This window comes from Chiloscyllium plagiosum, unplaced genomic scaffold, assembly GCF_037043375.1.
Source record: "Chiloscyllium plagiosum isolate Xiang-an unplaced genomic scaffold, Cpla_swu_hap1 HiC_scaffold_17, whole genome shotgun sequence".
Classification (NCBI taxonomy): Eukaryota; Metazoa; Chordata; class Chondrichthyes; order Orectolobiformes; family Hemiscylliidae; genus Chiloscyllium; species Chiloscyllium plagiosum.
The window spans coordinates 58,406,533-58,425,395 of NW_028270155.1; the positions used below are offsets into that span (position 1 = coordinate 58,406,533).

At 42.4% G+C, this 18,863-nt stretch overlaps 1 protein-coding gene across 5 annotated transcripts in view; it reads right to left on the reverse strand.

Moving 5' to 3' along the window:
• Window positions 1–18,863, reverse strand: part of fhod1 (formin homology 2 domain containing 1) — a 320,810-nt gene that overhangs the window by 136,616 nt on the left and 165,331 nt on the right. For all 5 annotated transcript variants that reach the window (XM_043707127.2, XM_043707126.2, XM_087995958.1 and 2 more), the window contains 3 exons: window positions 13,015–13,120; window positions 6,824–6,918; window positions 2,357–2,468 (listed from right to left, as the gene is read on the reverse strand). In XM_043707127.2, the coding sequence (XP_043563062.2) occupies window positions 2,357–2,468; window positions 6,824–6,918; window positions 13,015–13,120 (313 nt within the window). The remainder of the gene's footprint in view (window positions 1–2,356; window positions 2,469–6,823; window positions 6,919–13,014; window positions 13,121–18,863) is intronic.

Here is an 18,863-nt window from a genome sequence, read left to right on the forward strand (position 1 = left end):
GACACAGAAAGAAGAAGAAAGTGGAACTGAAGACATGTAGAATTAACATCTGGCCTGGTAGCACATTCTTACAACTCATTAACTTTCATTCAGTCTGGCTACATAAGCTCAACATGAATGTAAGGTCACAGATTTTTTAGGTTTATCCAGCAAGATTAACCACGACTAATTTTTTTTTAATTGTCAACATATTTGTAAACTTTAGCAACTGAAGTAAAATTAATAACTCAATTTTTGCATTTAGATTAGGTTCAAAAGTTTTGGTTTGATGGGCATGAACTGAGTTTTCAGATCCGCCCAGGAAGTACTGTTACAATTTATAATTAATTGTGGGAATGCTGCACATTAAACAGCAGCATATCGAGTTCAAGAGGGAGTTGGTTAAATTACTCATTATTGTCAGGAGACATCAGCTCTTATTCCTGCTTTTCAAGATTCAAAGTGACAGCTCCAATGGACTTTTAAGAAGTGGGATTTTCTTTTAAGTCTTGGTCCCCACAAAACAAAATGGTCAGAATAATTGGACTAGGAGAAAGTGAGGACTGCAGATGCTGGGGATCAGAGCTTAAAAACTTGTTGCTGGAAAAGCGCAGCAGGTCAGGCAGCATCAAAGGAGAAGGAGAATCGATGTTTCGGGCATAAGCCCTTCTTCAGGAATGAGGAGGGTGTGCCAAGCAGGCTAAGATAAAAGATAGGGAGGAGGGAGTTGGGGGAGGGGCGCTGGGAATGCGATAGATGGAAGGAGGTTAGGGTGAGGGTGATAGGCCGGAGATGGGGTGGGGGCAGAGAGGTCGGGAAGAAGATTGCAGGTCAAGAAGGCGGTGCTGAGTCTGAGGGTTGGGACTGAGATAAGACGGGGGAGGGGAAATGAGGAAGCTGGAGAAATCTGCATTCATCCTCATTTCTCCTGCCCCCGTCTTATCTCAGTCCCAACCCTCCGTCTCAGCACCGCCTTCTTGAACCTGCAATCTTCTTCCCGACCTCTCCGCCCCCACCCCCTCTCCGGCCTATCACCCTCACCTTAACCTCCTTTCACCTATCGCATTCCCAACGCCCCGCCCCCAAGTCCCTCCTCCCTACCTTTTATCTTAGCCTGCTTGGCACACCCTCCTCATTCCTGAAGAAGGGCTTATGCCCGAAATGTTGATTCTCCTTCTCCTTTGATGCTGCCTGACCTGCTGCACTTCTCCAGCAACACATTTTTAAGAATAATTGGACTGCCCACCACACCTTATTGTGTATTTCAAATTCTTGTAACAACTTTAACTACACATAAGAAAGTGGAACCTTCAACTACCTCAGAGTGTCACTTTCCTTATCATTTCTTTTCTCAGCTGATTCCCTCAAAAGTCAGTCTAACACATGGTCAGCATAGATCTGCACTCCCAGAGTCCAGGAACATGGAGTATCCTGGTTGCTGCAGAATTGAAACCCAGTTGTCACACACACCTACAATGCTGTCATGATTTGGAGATGCTGGTGTTGGACTGGGGTATATAAAGTTAAAAATCACACAACACCAGGTTATAGTCCAACAGGTTTATTTGGAAGCGCACTAGCTTTCGGACAACCACCGAAAGCTAGTGTGCTTCCAATTAAACCTGTTGGACTATAACCTGGCGTTGTGTGATTTTTAACCTACAATGCTGGTGACCGTGGAGACAATTCAGCAATCTGATCACTATCAATACGATAATACAGTTACAAAGAGAGCGATTATGTTGATGAGTGTCACTGTCCTGTCATAATGACCCATCATCTCCAGAAGGGATAGTTACAGCAACAATTTAAGATTCGCTTTTAGACTCACGGCCTCTGAGAGCCCACTGCTTGTGCCTCTTCACCTGTATCGATCACAGCCCTAAAGCCAGGCTCAGACTGAATAAATTCCATACTCCATGGGCAGTAAATCAATGGTCCAGCTTGCTCTAACCTTTTGCACTTCTTGTGTCGACTGACAAACTTTGAGGCAAAGTCAATAAATCTGACTTTTTTTTTGCTCCCAGTGGGATCTCAGTACAAGGGAATGTACCTTGTCAGTCACAAAACCCCAGGGCAAACATTGAAGACCAGAGATTAGCATCACAAATGCACCACACATTTCAACATGTTATTTTCAATTAAAGTACACTAAATTCCCTTGAAGCATTCAGTCTGAAACTTTATCAAAAGAAGTCAACAGCAAAAACAAAAGCCACAGTCACTGTAATTTTAAAATACACTATTGGAGGTGCAAATGTACTTATGTACAAGCTAATATCAGTTTTGTCTATTGTTATAAGTAATGAATGCTGTGCTTTGAATACTTGCACTGTCTGCTTCTAACTCTCCCTGATCTCTTTACAATAGCACTTACCTCTTTTATCGTCCACAGTATTGACAGCCTGGATCAGAAGAGCTGCGTTGTTCTCTGTGTATTCCACAAACACCAACAGGAGTTTCAGAGCAGTCTTCACCACCAAACGGTACTGGGATTGAGCAACAGAAAAGCAGACTGTGAGCTAATTGTCAGATTTACCAGCTAACAAGAGCAGCAGAGGGAGGGAAGTTGTTCAGTCTGAATTCCCTGACCTTACCAGGAGGTGTCATTGTAGAGCTGCAAGAGTTCAAGTTTGAATGAAATCACTCTCATTTGCCTTCTATGACCATGTTCATTTCTTTACCCTCTTATTTTAAAATGCATATCCACTCTACCAACTATTACAAATAATCAGCTCCGTAACAGATTGTTTGAGCGGAAATAGAACATATTTTCAGAAGAAAAGACTTCTGTTTCTTAACTTGTGACGTTGTACAAACAGACACTTTAGAAATTGAGAAGAGATCAACTAATTTCAAAAGTTAGCAACAAAGCAATTCCCATGCAAAGGTGTGCTATCAGGTTAAATGCACCAAACGATCAGGTAATGTTCAATCTCTTATGGAGTGGGTCTGGCATCAGGTAATTTAAGATCTTTTTCTTGAGGATTTGCACTTTGCAATCCAGCCCTCCCTCTCACCTCCCAGCATCATAGGAAGCAAATAAGTCAGTCACATCTGATCACCTGGGATCTAAAAGTCAGAACCATAAACCCAAAAGGCAAGTTTACAGCAAGCAGGTTCCTTCAGCTCCCCTGCCTCTACCTGACTGCACCCCATGAGTGAAGCCTCTCGCTGTCCCAGTCCTCCTAAACTGAAGCTCTGCTATGCCATCCCAAGTACCATCGCATGGCTTTGCCATTTGGTTACAGTGTACATAGTGGTTTAGTTAGATAAATCTGCAGCAAAGCTTCTGCTTAAATTGATTAAACAAGTCTGTACATTTCAATAGAATTTAAATACAATAACGCCGTGTGTAATTTTAATAAAGTAACCAGATTACTTTCAATTTAATGGCACATTCTTTGCTTTTTAAAGAAAAATCAAACTGTCTTTAAAGCAATTCCAATTTAAATAATGAACCAAATCAGAAATTTGAGGTTCCCCATCAAAATTGTTGAGCTTTCTGTTAGTTTGACTCAGTGCAAACCATAAATTGATGCTGCTTTCTGGCTGACTGTATAGACCCCTGCTGGCAGACTGAATGTTCAGCAGTCTTCTGACATGGCATATTTGTTGATCTAACAGTAAATACCAGCGCTGTCACATCATTAAAAAACAGCATTCTTTGTTGATAGCCGCTGGGCAGAACTATAAGTCAGTAATCTGGTGAAATGTGCTTTATAAATGGAAATGGCTAGTCTTAAAAATTAACTGTCAAATTTAATTCCTCAGGCAAAACAAATATCTCGGTCTGCTTGACATTCATTGTAATTCATTAAAGTTACATTTTGCATCTCATATACTGATCGTTTCCTATTAATATCAAAGATATAAAAAGAAATACAGATTAATTATTTGTGGCTCCTTTTCCCACATCTTTTATTAAGACCACAGCAGGTGCTTAAAAGTTAGCACCTTGTAAACATTTCTATAAAAAGACACACGTGCGTGTTAAAAAAATGTGCTGCTTCCTGTTCAGTAACAGAACATGAAACAAAAACTGCCCGTTCCACATTGAGGCTCGAAATATTAGTGCGAGTCAATGGATTGCCTGGGTTCTATTCAAGTGAAAGCAGCCGGCTTTTGATTCACATCACTTGCAGTTTAACCAATGCAACATGTTGGATATTGCCAGGGGAAATGGAGGTTACAATGGGCTCTGGTTTCCTGTAACATTGTTCTTATTACTTACATCTTACTGTGACAACACTGGGAAAAAGATACATCACTTGTATGTCAGCCTCAATTTTGTTTTATGAAATTGAAGCTAATCAGGTTACAAGTTGTCACGAATGTACCGGAGTCCATCATTCCAATAATTAACTGGTTGGTGGTGACGGAACTACTTGTGGTCAATTGAAGAATGCACTCCTTTATAATGAGAGGACTATTAGCCTTGTAGAACTCCCTCTAGTAACTTTACATCTATATTAAACACTAAAACTGGACCCAAAGTCGCTTCACCAAAGCCAGATGCAACTTCAAAATCACCTCCATTTGATTTAATTAGTTAATTAACACTTTTTATGGACACCCTAAATTATGTTTGTGTAACACTTCTGACACTATCCACAAACCTCGCTGGCCTCTTTCCTGCTCACATCCTTCAAATATGTGACCATCTAATAGCAATATTCATTTCTTTGGTGCAATGAGATGATTTTACGTATATCCACGATCGATGTTATTGCAAGACAGAGAAAATTCATAAATGACTTGCAACAAAAACTGCTTGACATGCACCCTTTACTAAATACCCGGATACTGCCATCCTTACCTGGTCTGGCCTACATGTGACTCCAGACCCATAGCAATGTGATTGACTTTTAACTGCCCTCTGGACAATTAGGGATAGGCAATTAATGGGCAGCAACCCCCTCACCTTGTGAATGATTTTTTTTTAAAAAGCACCTGATCACTTTGTTGTGTCCCTAGACTTTGTTATGGTTCTGGTGGGAAGTATGTGTTGGAACTCAAACTCCACTAAACCACACGCCATACCAAGAGTGTGCATGTCTTATTCAAACACCAAAAATGGTCAACATGTTTCTCTTCATTACTGTCAACTAGAACAAAAGAAACTTTCACTGACTTCTCAATTAGCTCAAAAATAACAAATTTTAGAGGAAACATACTCTTCAAAAAATGGTATGTTGCTTATCAACTAAGCTACTAGAATTAAACTATGTCACCCTGAATCCCATCATACACACATTAAATACACAGATAGGATACAGATGTTCATTACTCTACAGAGCTATTATGATTGGGGCAAAAATCATTAGGCGAAAGCGAAATAAAAAACAACATCTCTGTGGGTCAAGGAGCATCTTCCGATAAGAAATAGGTTGACCTCTCACATTAACTTTGAATTGCTGTCCATGAAACCAGAATGTTGACAGTTTCAGTCTAATGAAAAGTCTTCAGACTAAACTTCAGTTTCTGCTGGGAAATGGCATTTGAAACTTTACCAGGCTTTACTCCTGCTTCATTGACAGGGTTACACACAGTGCTGCTTTCAGCTCCAAGCCCTGACTCTTACTGACTAAGACAGAGACAATACTGTTGCTGCTCCTTGACCATTTCTCCAACATCCCACAGCTGCTAGGTGTGCACTAAAAAAAAACACACTGCACCTCAGTCCAGAGGCTGTTGCTAGATAATGGCAGAATTAATCAATTAAGACTTCCTTGGTCTGTTTTCTCAACAATTAAAGCAATGTAACTCTACTCTTATCTCTCCCTCTCTCAAACTTTGCTGGACACTGCTTTCCGAAGTCACTTGCATTTTTGAAACAGCAAATAGACCATAGTCTCCTTTAATCTTTTGACTAAACAATCACAAGATAACTCCTTCATAACCCAGTAATGTCCAAATGCATCCATATTCCAAATCCCATGGTCCAAAAACACTTGCATTCCAAACAACTTCCATTACCACTGTTCTTCCCTCAAAATCCATGCCATGTTTTCTGAAGCACCCAGTGACTAAAGGTTAAACTCAAGAGCAAGGACATACCTCGAATGAAGATGCTAAATTATTGATTCAACCACATCCACTCCCCCAAGCAGTGAAAATCAGGGGCAAGAAAGAAATCAATCCCAAAAGGTAATGACAAGAACAGATTGCACATTATTATTCATGAACTGTTCCAAGCAATGGCCAAAAAATATTCACACCAACAGCAATATCGACAGCTGCTACAGACCTGTTCCACATGGGAGTATGGACAGCAAGCGATTTGACCATAATTGTTTTTATATAAATCATGTGGTGTGCATGCTGCTAGCTAGGCCAGAATTTACTGCCCATCCCTAATTTTACACAGGGCAGTCAATGCTTAATTACATTTCCGTCAAATGTGAGCCAGACCAAGTAATGACAGCAGATTTCCTTCCCTAAAGGACATTAGTAAACCAGATGAGTTTTTACACCAATGGACTGTTATTGCATGATCACCATTAGTCTAGCTTTTATTTTTAGATTTTTCAATTATATTGAAACTTCACCATCTAGATGCAGTGGGATTCAAACCCATGCTCCCGGGAATTAGCCTGTGGTTCTGGAATTCAGGATCCAGTGCACCACTATCCGATATCCAAATGCATACACTTTTCAGCCACGTTCCTTGGGGAATGGACTCAAATTGGGAAACGGGACTCATTTCTTATACTCTGCAGTCTTGAGAAAACCAAGTCCAATTGCGATACCCTTCTGCAGTCTGGTGAAGAGTAATCCTGCTCGAAACTTTCAAATTCATGTAAAATTAAACACTCATTGTAAGTTAGGATGCATGACTCACCATGCTGCCAGACAGTGTGTACAGCCATTGGACAGTCTCATTATGACCAATGACACCATTCATTCCATCCACAAACAGCATTATCTGGCTCAGAGCTGTGAATGAAATTGAAGAGACTGTAAGCTATGTCCTGACAATTCTGATGTTTCAAACAACTTTACTCAGGTTTGGTGTTGGTACCAAAAAAATCACTGCAATTACTGAAACGTTGATGTAGAAACAAAGTATTAGCAAAAGTCAACATGTCAAGCAGCACCCATGAGAAAACTGAGAGGTCAGTGCTTCAAGTGAATGTTGTTCATTAGAATAATCATCTGGACATCCATTTTCCAACAATTAACACAGCTCACACTGGTTAAATGCTTCATAATTTTTTTTCAAACCTATTTTTCTAATCAACCTGCTCAAAGATGTTATTACCTATCACTGGAGCAGGTGGGACTTGAACCCAGGTCTCCCAATCCAAGATTTGGGACACTAGCACAGCTCAACAAGAGCCATTACCAGATCATAATTGTTAACCTGGGGAATTAACGTGCCTATTAGGGAGTGGTGATGGAAAAGCAGAGCAGGTCAGGCAGCATCCAAGGAGTAGGAAAATCGACGTTTCGGACAAAAGCCCTTCATCAGGAAACTGACTGACCTGCTGTGCTTTTCCAGCACCACTCTAATCTAGACTCTGATTTCCAGCATCTGCAGTCCTCACTTTTCCTGAGCCCATTAGGGACCCAAGGGAAAACCTTCACACAGAGACAGAGGACATACTTAACATATTAATTGAGTATTTTACATCTGTTTTTGCAAAGGAAGTAGGTGACATGAAGCCCACACCAGATGAGATAATTAAAAAGGACACACTAGAAAAATAAGCAATACTGAAAATTGGTAAAGGCACCTGGTCCCAGTGGACCGCTTCTTCAGTTACTGAAGTAGTAAAAAGGCAAAAATAACTGAGGTATTGGACCCAATCTCTCAATCCTCAATGGATAAGGAAGTAACATTTGGAGCACCGGAGAAATTATTCATTCAAAACCATGGAGAGGGTTAGTGAGAAATTGATAGGCCTCACATCAATGGTGAGAAAGTTATTATCAGAAACAAAATGAACTTTAATCTGGAAGCACATGGATGAATCAGGGTCAGTCAGTCAAGGGGCAACCTACCGAGACCTTCAGGATGAACAAATAGGGACAAACCATGACTTTGTTCTGTCAATACCCTGGAATTAGAGCGAAAATCATCGACAACCGATTTAGAGAAAAGATAGAGAGTTGTTGAGGTCAGGGAGGTGCTACATGAAACGCTGTTGAAACAGATTTTTAACTCCATGTGGGAGTAGGCATAGAGGCAGATGGGTATGAAAACTCACAATGTTGGCGAGCATGCCAGTTTTCCAGCACCCATCCTGGATCATTTTCCCTGGGGGTGGGAATGGTGGGGTGGAATCAGTGGGACTAACTAGTTGTAAGCAGTTGGATACAACTGAGCTGCTTGATGTCCGATGAGCAAAGACCATTGGAATTCCTCAGTCAGTCTTCAGGCACTAGGAGGGTTCGGATGGTGAAGTGGCTGACTGCAGCAGTCTCCCAAGTGGCTGATCTGGGGACCAGCTTTCCAGTCACCTACCTGCCTGTCCACAAGCCAAGGATGCCCTGTGGAGAGGGCATCTCCTTCCAAGGTGGCTGTGGACCTCCTATTACCCCTTCAGCCTCGAGAACCTGTTTAATTTGGCAGTGAGCCAGCCTTGGGCCTACTAATTAGCTTATTCGGTTGAGGCAGGGGGGGTTGGTGTGGGGGGTGATGATACCACAAGGTGATCCACGGTTTGTGACCACTGAGGCATGTAGGCAGCGATGAGGATCTTACAGGATTATGGCCAAAAAGGATGGCAAGTACCTTTTTCAAAAAGCCAGGACCAGCAGGATGGAGGGAATGGTCTACTCTGTAATTTTGCTATGATGTGAGATGGTTATAAGTGGCCAAACAGCAGAAAGGAAATAGTGGACAAAGATCCCAGATAAACCAGTGAGATATCAACTGCAGAATGTTGGTGCTGAAATCATTTATTTCTCCGAAGCATTCAGTAAGAAATGGTTCCTCACACAACATATTAGCCTAGAAGCCATCATCATTATGTAACCCTGTTAGAATCATATAATCCCTACAGTGTGGAAACAGGCACTACAGCCCAACAAGTCCACACCGACCCTCCAAAGAGAAACTTATCCAGACCCATTCCCCGAAGCTATTACTCTACTTTTACCCCTGATTAATGCACCTAACCTATACATCCCTGAACACTATGGGCAATTTAGCTTGGCCAATTTGCCTAATCTGCATGTTTGGATTGTGGGAGGAAACCGGAGCACCTGGAGGAAACCCAGACAGGCACGGGGAAAATGTGCAAACTCTACATAGACACAGGGAGAATGTGCAAACTTCACACAAACAGTCGCCCGAGGATACTGTAATCCTGTTAGACTCATAGAATCCCTACAGCATGAAAACAGGCCATTTGGCCAAAATCCACACCGACCCTCCAAAGAGTAACCTATCCAGACCCATTCCCCTACTCTATTACTCTACATTTACCCTTGACTAAAACACCTAAACTATACATCCCTGAAAACTTTGGGCAATTTGGCATGGCCAATTCCCCTAAGCTGTTCTGGGTCACGAGGCAGACAGCGGAAGTGTTCCATAGATAAGGACTGTGAAAGGTGGCCTCTGCATTGCTAAGTTCAAAAATAAAACAAAACTAAAATGAAAGGACTTAAATATTTGAATCAGAAGAACTGAATTGTGAGAAGGAAAAACTGACATGCAGAATTACAGCTTTTCAATGGAAATGTTTAACCTGGAGCTAGAAACACACAACAGAGGAAACAGGGAGAAAAGAGAAGGTTGAAGGTTCCCACGTGGACAAAGCGATTCATTCAAACTTGGATATCTTCATTTAAAAATTAGTGTTTACTGAGACTAAAAATGAAAGTCAGGGCAAATACTTGTAGCAAAACTATAAAAAAGGAAATTCCAAGACACAAGATGATCAAAGGTCAGCAAAATAACACAGAGAGCAGCACAGAGGCTCTGCAGTGACACATCTATCAGTCCCCCGAAGGTTGTGGAAGGTCATGAAGTTGGTGAGCCTACAGCATAGGCTTAGAGAATGGCCACTTCAAAGTAAATACAGAGGTATTGCAGCATCAAAACACCAGAGGGGGCTGTAGAACAGTGTTCACAGAGAGCGCTATCAACAAAAAAGGTTAAAAATCACACAACACCAGGTTATAGTCCAACAGGTCTAATTGGAAGCACACTAGCTTTCGGAGCGTCGCTCCTTCATCAGGTGATAGGGAACAGGAAGCTGTGGTTCACATGAGAAAATGCTGGGCTGGGACAAGACAAAGGCAGGAATCCAAATTTGGTAGAAATGGTCCAGTTTTCAGATGGAAATTGATGGTCAATTCAAATAATTTATTTCCGTTGACTGACTGGGACGGCATTTATTTTAGTGTTATATTTAGATTGCAAAGTCATTTAACCCTCAAACTCTGGATTCTCTGTGCTTGGACTTTCCCCTGCCTTTTCCCATTTTATTTAATTTTGTGAAACCAATCTATCAAACTTTGAAAATCTGATTGCACGTCCACTGATTTTTATTTTGCTTGAGAAAGCATTCCCATCTGTCAATCTTTAAGCTTGAAGGGTACTGCAAAATCTTTTGATTAAAAAAGGCAAAGAAATAATTGATAATGAAAGAAAAACCTGCGAATCTATGTTTAAAATTAAAAGAGAAAATGTTGGCAAGGCAGGTTTGTTGGGCCCAAAGCCTGTTCCAAATCTAAAACATTCTCATGGCTCATCAGGAGAAGCCATCTACACAGGGAGTTCAGATTGAATTTAACCTAATATAAATGTTGCTGAACAGTGAGTGCAGAAAAATTCCATAACTTGTATTCCCAATACCTATATATGAATACCAAACATCAGGGATGCATACTAGAGTGAGGTACTACTCATAGTTCTCTCATCTGGTCTCCCAATTGATTCTGAGGGCCAAAAGAACTCCCAATCGTTACAATCACAATGAGAACCAAGAAAGAGCAGCAAATAGATAATTCAGAAACAAAAACAGACATTTCTGGACAAACTCAGCTGGTCTGGCTGCATCTCTTGAGAAAAATCAGAGTTAAGGTCCAGTGACCCTTCCTCAGAACCGATGGTAGCTGGGAAAAAGTCAATTTTTATGCAGAAGATAGTGTGGGGGGAGGGGGTAAGGAGTAAGCGATAGGTGGGCATGGAACGCAAAGAGAGAAAAGAGCAGTTGGACAGACAAAGGAGTGGATAAGGATCTGGCTAAAGTGGGTGAATAGCTGTTAATGGGGACTATGAGTGGCTAACAATGGGTTGTGCGTAATAGATGATAAAAAGGCCTGATGCGTGAGATTGGGGTAAACACATGGGAGAAGGTGGCTCAAGCCCTAAAATTGTTAAACTCTATATTGAGTCCTGAAGGCTGCAGGGTTTCCCAAGTGGGAAATGAGGTGCTGTTCTTCCATCTTGCGCTGAGCTTCACTGGAAGACTGCAGCAAGCCTGAGATAGAGATGTTGGCCGGGGAACAGGGTAGTGTGTTAAAGTGGCAGGCAACTGGAAGCTCAGAGTCTTCTTTGCTGACAGAGTGTAGATGTTCTGTGAAGCAGTCACCCAGTCTACACTTCATTTCCCCAGTGCAGAGGGCATTCAGCTCAGCTTTGCAAACTCAGCAATTTCAGAGCAAAACCCATCTCTCCAGATCAAATACTAACCCCTGACAGTAAAAACCCCAACTAGAAAATCTGGAATGATAAAGAAAATAGTTCATAATAGGCAGTCCTTCAATAAGCCTTTTCCTCTGTCGACATTTAATCAGGAGGGTGAGCTGGTGATGTCCTTTATCGAAACTACATGCGCTGCTCATCACTTCTCATTGTGAGTGCACCCAAAAACAAAATCAAAACCAGGCTGCATAAAGAGAGCTGCTGTATTCACTGAACAGGGTCTGTCAGGAACTGTGAAGAGTTACGAAGTGGAGCTGGGAGGCTGAAAGAATCATATGAAGAGCTAACTCGAAACATTAGCTTGATCGCTCTCAATGGAAGACAAGCAGGAGACTGGAAGAACACAGCAAGCTAGGCAGCATCAGGAGGTGGAGACGTCCACATTTCTGGTGTAACTCTTCTTCAGAACTGGGGGTGGGTGCAAGGGGAACTGCAGATAAAAGGGGGTGGGGAGTTGTGAGGTAGGGATGTCTACCTGTGTTCACCAATCCCTACCCCATAACCCTGCCCCATGTCTCTCTCCATGAATGCTGTCTGACCAGCTGTAATCTCCAGCTTTGGTTATCTTCAGTACAGATCCCAGCATCTGCAGTAATTTGCTCCTTGGGTCTTATTTTGATGTTATTTACCTGCTATAGAGGGCACTTACACCAACAAGACCTTCATGTGGGACAATCATGATCAGAGGTCACAGATTACAATTCCATTTGCAGTTCTGGTTTATGGAATTAGAATTAAAATCCCTACAGTGTGGAAACATGCTCTTTGTCCCAACAGGTCCACACCACCCCTCCGAAGAGTATCCCACCCAGACTCATCACCCTACATTTCTCCTGACTAATGCACCTAAGCTACACAACTCTGAACACTATGGGACAATTTAGCATGGCCAATTCACCTAACCTACACATCTTTTTGACTGGGGGAGGAAACCGGAGCACCAGGAGGAAACACACGCAGACACGGGGAGAATGTGTAAACTCCACACAGACAGTCGCCCGAGGCTGGAATCGAACCCGGGTCCTTGGTGCTGTGAGGCAGCAGTACTAACTGAGCCACCGTGCTGCCCAATGAGAAGGCTCACCCTCCTGATTAAATGTAGACAGAGGAAAAGGCTTCGTGAAGGACTGCCTATTTTGCACCATTTTCTTTACCAGCACAGATTTTCCCGATAAGAGTTTATACAGTCAAGGTTTCAGATTCCTAAACAGGTGCAGATGGCAAACATTAAGAAGTATTTAAATTTAACCTGAATCCCAGTTTGAATCTTGCCAGTAAGCACATTCTCATAAAGAACATGATCTGATAGCAAAATGATAGTGCAGCAATAATCTGCACTGTATTGAAGCAGAGACAGGGTACTCACGAACCTCGCAGGATGTAGTTCTGATAGTTCTGGTCAGCTTCGGCTCCCACTTTGATGAGACACGTCAATCCTTCAGCACTGACAAACTCGGGCACCAGGTCTTTGTCATCCTGCAGAAGAAGATGCACCTCAATCAGGGAGTGACAAACTATCTATTTGTGGCAGTCACAATGACTCTCACAGTGATGGGAACAACCCTGAGGCAGCAATTGCACTTTCACACTCCCACCCCAAGAGAAATTCACTCAACCAAATCTGGCACATTCTGGGTATGAAGGAGCACAGTGCAGAGCCTCAAATAGAGCTTCACTCCTCACTGAGGACTTCAGCATGAACTCACAAGGAACTCAGTGCAAATTCCTGAGGAACGCGACATAAACTCACAAGGGCCTTGATGTGAAACACGAGGTCCACGTGTACACCCACAGATTTCTGGGATGGTGCTGGTGATACAATGATTTTCTTGGGTCAGGCTCAGAGGTGGTCACTGACCATAGAGAGGCTGTTGCCCATCAGTACAGTTGGTTTACAGTAAGTGAACAGAGCTCCACTTTCAGACTTGATGACTATGGGATTGAGAGATGCTCTCACCCTCCATTACACAGATTGACCGAAGCATTAGTTAGCACCAGGGACTGAGACTGCAGCTGGGTGGCCTCACATCCTGCTTTCATGAAAAGATCAAAGTCACCGAAACTATGCAACAGCAGACAGATCCGGGACAGGAAGAGAAACACAGCAGGCCTTAGATAAAAGCTATAAATTGAACTGTGTTTAATCAGTAGTCATTTCCAACAGCTAACACTGTACATGCACACACTCAAACACTTTTCTGAACGTCTGTACATTTGATGTACTTGGTATGTTGGCAGTCCCTCAGGCAATTGGAGTTATAATGGAACATGCACCGTTACATGAAGGTCTGGGAAGTGATGACAGAAACTGCTGTGTTCTATCCATCACATAGATTCAGAAAGCCACACAGCCTGGAAACAGACCCTTCAGCCCAACTTGTCCATGCTGACCAGGTTTCCTGAACTGATCTAGTCACATTTGCCTGTATTTGGCCCATATCCCTTTAAAGTAGAAATCAGAGTGGTGCTGGAAAAGCACAGCAGGTCAGGCAGCATCCGAGGAGCAGGAAAATCAACGTTTCTGGCAAAAACCCTTCATCAAGAATATCCCTTTAAACCTTTCCTGTCCATGTACTCGCCCAAATGTCTTTTAAATGATGCAATTATAATGGCCTCTGCCATTTTCTCTGGCAGCTCGTTCCACAGATGCACTACCCTGTGCGTGAAAAAGTTAGCCCTTAGGTCCCTTTTAAATCTTTCCCCTCTCACTTTAAACTTGAGTTTTGGACTCCCCTACCCTGGGGAAAAGACCTTGGTCATTCACCTTTTTTCTGCCCCTCATGATTTTATAAACCTCTATAAAGTCACCCCTCAGCTTCCGACACTCCAGGGAAAAAGGTCCCAGCCTATCTTCTCATAACTCAAACCTTCTAGTCTCGGTAACATACCTGTGAATCTTTCTCGTGCCCTTTCCAGTTTAATAATATCCTTCCCTATAGCAGGGTGATCAGAATTGTATGCAGTACTCCAAACGGGGCCTTGCTAAGGTGTTGTACAGCAATAACACGATATCCCAACTCCTGTACTCAATGCTCTGGCACACATGGTTGACCAACAATCTCTCCTGCCATTGGCATGTGTATGGAAGGATTTACAAGATGATAATTAAAACCTGTGTGGCCCACAATATAAACGCACCCTGATCTTCAAGCCTTGGTACGGGACTTGAACCAAGAACATCTAGATCAGAGGTAATTCACTGCACCTCCTCCTACTTACCAGAGAAGGAGAATTAAAATATAGAAACTCGAAGAACAATTTTCATTCACGTGTCATTTCACCTCATTTCTGGCAAACAGCTCAAACTGTTCAGAACACAATGAATTCTCTTTGAAGACTGATGAACAGCAGCCACGATGTGCAGCTCCCCACGGAGCAATGAGATGCATTCACTTCATAATCGGATGTTATTGGTGGAGCGAGGGATATTGGACAGGAGCATAGGAAACCATCCTGCTCCAATTACTTTGCATCCACCTCGACAAACAGCAGTTTAACATCCCAAGTGTAGCGCAGCAACAACACAGCATCAGATAGCCAAGTACTCAAATACTGCACAATAATTAGTCTTTCTTCTATTTGTTCATGGGATGTGGACATCACTGCCAAGTCCAACTTCTGCCCATCTCTAAATTCCCTTGACAAGGCAGTTGTAAGCTGCATTCTTGAATGACTGCAATTCTTGCGATGTAGTTTCAGAGAACTGTTAGGGGTGATAAGGAATGATGAAACAGTTCTCCCACAGGGTGGTGAGAGGCTGAATGGAGATTGGCTGATGCCAGTATTTCCATGTATCTCTTGTCCTTCCAGGTTTGATTTGATTTGATTTATTATTGTCACATGTACCAAAGAAAAGTATTGTTTTGCGTGCTAACCAGATAAATCATACCTCATATACGTTCATCAGGAAAGCAGAATAGAGTTCAGAATATAACGTGATAACTACAGAGAAAGTGCAGACAAAAATCAACTCTAACATACAAGAGGTCCATCCACAAGTCTGATAACAGCGTAGAAGAAGCTGTTCTTAAATCTGTTGGTACGTGTTTTCAAACTTTTGTATCTTTTGCCCAATGGAAGAGGGAGGAGGAGAATATAAAAATGGGGTGGGAGGGTTCTTAGATTATTTTGACTGCTTTCCTGAGGCAGTGGGAAGTGAAGATGGAGGCATTGGAAGGAAGGCTGGTTTTCATGGTAGAGGGCTCAGGTTTTTGAGGTGCTGTAGAATTGAATTGAATTTATTGTCACGTGTACCGAGACACAGTGAAAAGCTTTGTCTTGAGAGCAATACAGGCAGATCACAGAGTTAAGGAGCATAGCTAAGTAAATAATAGGTAAACAGCAGCAAAAACAAAAAACACAGGTACAGGCGAATGTTAAGAGTTTGAGAGTCCATTCAGTATTCTAACAACAGTAGGGTAGAAACTGTTTTGAAACCGGCTGGTGCGTGTGTTCTGTACCTCCTCCCAGCTGGTAGAGGTTGGAAAAACATTGTCAGAAGAACTTTACACCTGTACATCTTGAGGAGCAATAACACAATAACTTCTAATTTGAAGCAGATTAACATGTGCATTTAATGTAAATCAAGAAATTTGATTTTGTAAGTACATTTTACCAGCTTCCTTCATTTAAATCTGCCACACATTAACTTCCCTTTGCAGCAAACATTTCAGCAAAAGAGCCCGTTGGAATCTCCTTGCAGCATCTTTAACATGTTCTCACATCTCTGATAGGAGGAGTGTGATCACTACTTGCCCAGTCATCACAAATGTGAAAAAGATCAACTTAATCACTCCATTAATGGTTCATGACTGACTGTCCACACTTCCAAATGAAATGAAACTCACATCAACTTCTGTTAATAAACAAAAAAAAAAACCGAAGCTCGCTTTTAATGAATAGAAAAATCGATTATTAATTATTGAGATCTAAACTGTGCTCTCTTTAAATCCAAACACACACACATTCATAAATAGCATGGACAAGACAGATGTAACAGACATATGTGCAGAAATATCATGGAAAATATAGTCAAAAAGGAACAATATCTGTGGATCAAGAGTTCAAACCTCAAGGGGAAAATGAAGCGAGTTTCTCAAAGTTCTTTGGGTTTATGGTAACGATACCACATTGTTGTCAACTGCAGTCATACTCAATTCAATAGGAAGACCGAAGCATTGAGTTGAGTGCTTTTTATTGCTGGTTTTCTTCCATACTTTGAGAGAGAAATCCCACTTGTTTGCAGGTCTGAGTATAACGTGCTCTCTTCCCTCAGCTCTGTCACAAAACTATGACTTGAAAATCAGTCCAGAAGCTATTTGTGTTTTTTTTTTCCCAACCTAAAGGTACCGGATGCCAGTTTGACTCACGAAAGTATCAAATCCTCAGCAAAGATGACATCTTCCCATGCAACAAATAAGTGAGCACCGTACCGCTCCAGTCTTATTTCAAACTGGTTCTCTCTCTGTGACGCTACAGTCCAAGTTTCTACTAATCTGCAGCTACACACTTGGCAGGAGCTTCCAGGAGGTGGGACGGGGCCCACATCACTGACATTCCTTCACTGGCTCCTTTTCCATGCTTCCAGCCAGGTGCTCGTGAAGAAATATATCCCTTAATATCGGAGCTTCCTCCAAGTCAGCTGATTCTGATTGAGGGTCTCCCCCATGTTGACATCAATGTCGTATTTCTCGAGGGAATCTTCACATCCTTCTCTTGTTTGAGTGTCTTCCTTGACCTGAGTGAAGCAAGTTTGCTTTGGTAGTCAAAGCTCAGGCATCCTAAACAAGTGGCCAGCACAGCAGAGGTGGGTCCTGATGATCATGGCCTTAATGCTGGTGCTATTGGCTGCTTCAAGGATACAGATGTTAGTATGACTATCTTCCCAGCTGATGCTCTCAAACAACGTTGACATTACTTCTCAATGGCCTTGGCATCCATAAGTAGTCAAAGCAGCTCAGAGTTGAATGAGAAGGATCTTGGTATCAGCATCAATGTCACAGTCATAGAAGACTCTAATCCTAGAGTGTTCAATGGTGCCACTCCCAGATTGGATGCGATGTTGAATTCCCACATCAATGGCAGCGATTAGAAGTGGCTTCCCAGGTAAGGGACACCTTTCACCCTTAGGAAGATTTCTCCATTGCTCATGATGGAGGCATGGACCAGAACGGTGTCCATGCCTCCATCATGGGCGGCACGGTGGCACAGTGGTTAGCACTGCTGCCTCACAGCGCCAGAGACCCGGGTTCAATTCCCGCCTCAGGCGACTGACTGTGTGGAGTTTGCACGTTCTCCCCGTGTCTGCGTGGGTTTCCTCCGGGTGCTCCGGTTTCCTCCCACACTCCAAAGATGTGCAGGGTCAGGTGAATTGGCCATACTAAATTGCCCATAGTGTTAGGTAAGGGGTAAATGTAGGGGTATGGGTGGGTTTCGCTTCGGCGGGTCGGTGTGGACTTGTTGGGCCGAAGGGCCTGTTTCCACACTGTAATCTAATCTAATCAGAACCTGGGATGGATTGGTAAAGAATTCGAGTCTTCTGAGCCCGAGACCAATTCTTTGGTATGCTTCCATGAAGGCATTGAATAAGGCCCGAAGGTACTATTCTGAGAGAGCAGAGATGACATTGTCATCTGCATACAAGTGAGGTCAGTGACATTTTCATCTTGGATTTCAACTAGTTGAGGTTGGAATTTTTTCCGTCTATCCACACCACTGAGAAGCTTGTTTTTGCCAAGATGAAGAATGGCGGAGTTGAAGATCTCAGCTACACAATCTCAAATAAAATAGATGAAGTCCTTACAATCTTTATACATGGCTCCTCCATATTGCACAGACAGAAACAGAAGTTGCTGGAGACCCTCAGGTCTGGCTGCTTTTGGTGGCTTCAGGTCTCCAGCATCTGTAGTTCTTTATTTATTGCACAGACAGACATTAGGTGGCACTCTGATTTCATTTATCATTAGGCACTGAAGTTTGATTCCCTTGAAACATCAGTTGTAAAGATGGTCATGACTCAAAGTGCAATTTTTTGTTTATTCCTTTTAAATACATTGTGAATTATGCCTTTATGTTTAAAACTGCTGGCTTTTTTTTTAATAAAAAAAGTCTTCGAACAGGTCCATCCCTGCAAACTTTCTAAGAGGTCAGGCACTTTTATTGAGACAATGACTATTTGTTTCTTCAACAGAAGTACAACTCCAACTGTGTAGAGAGTTAA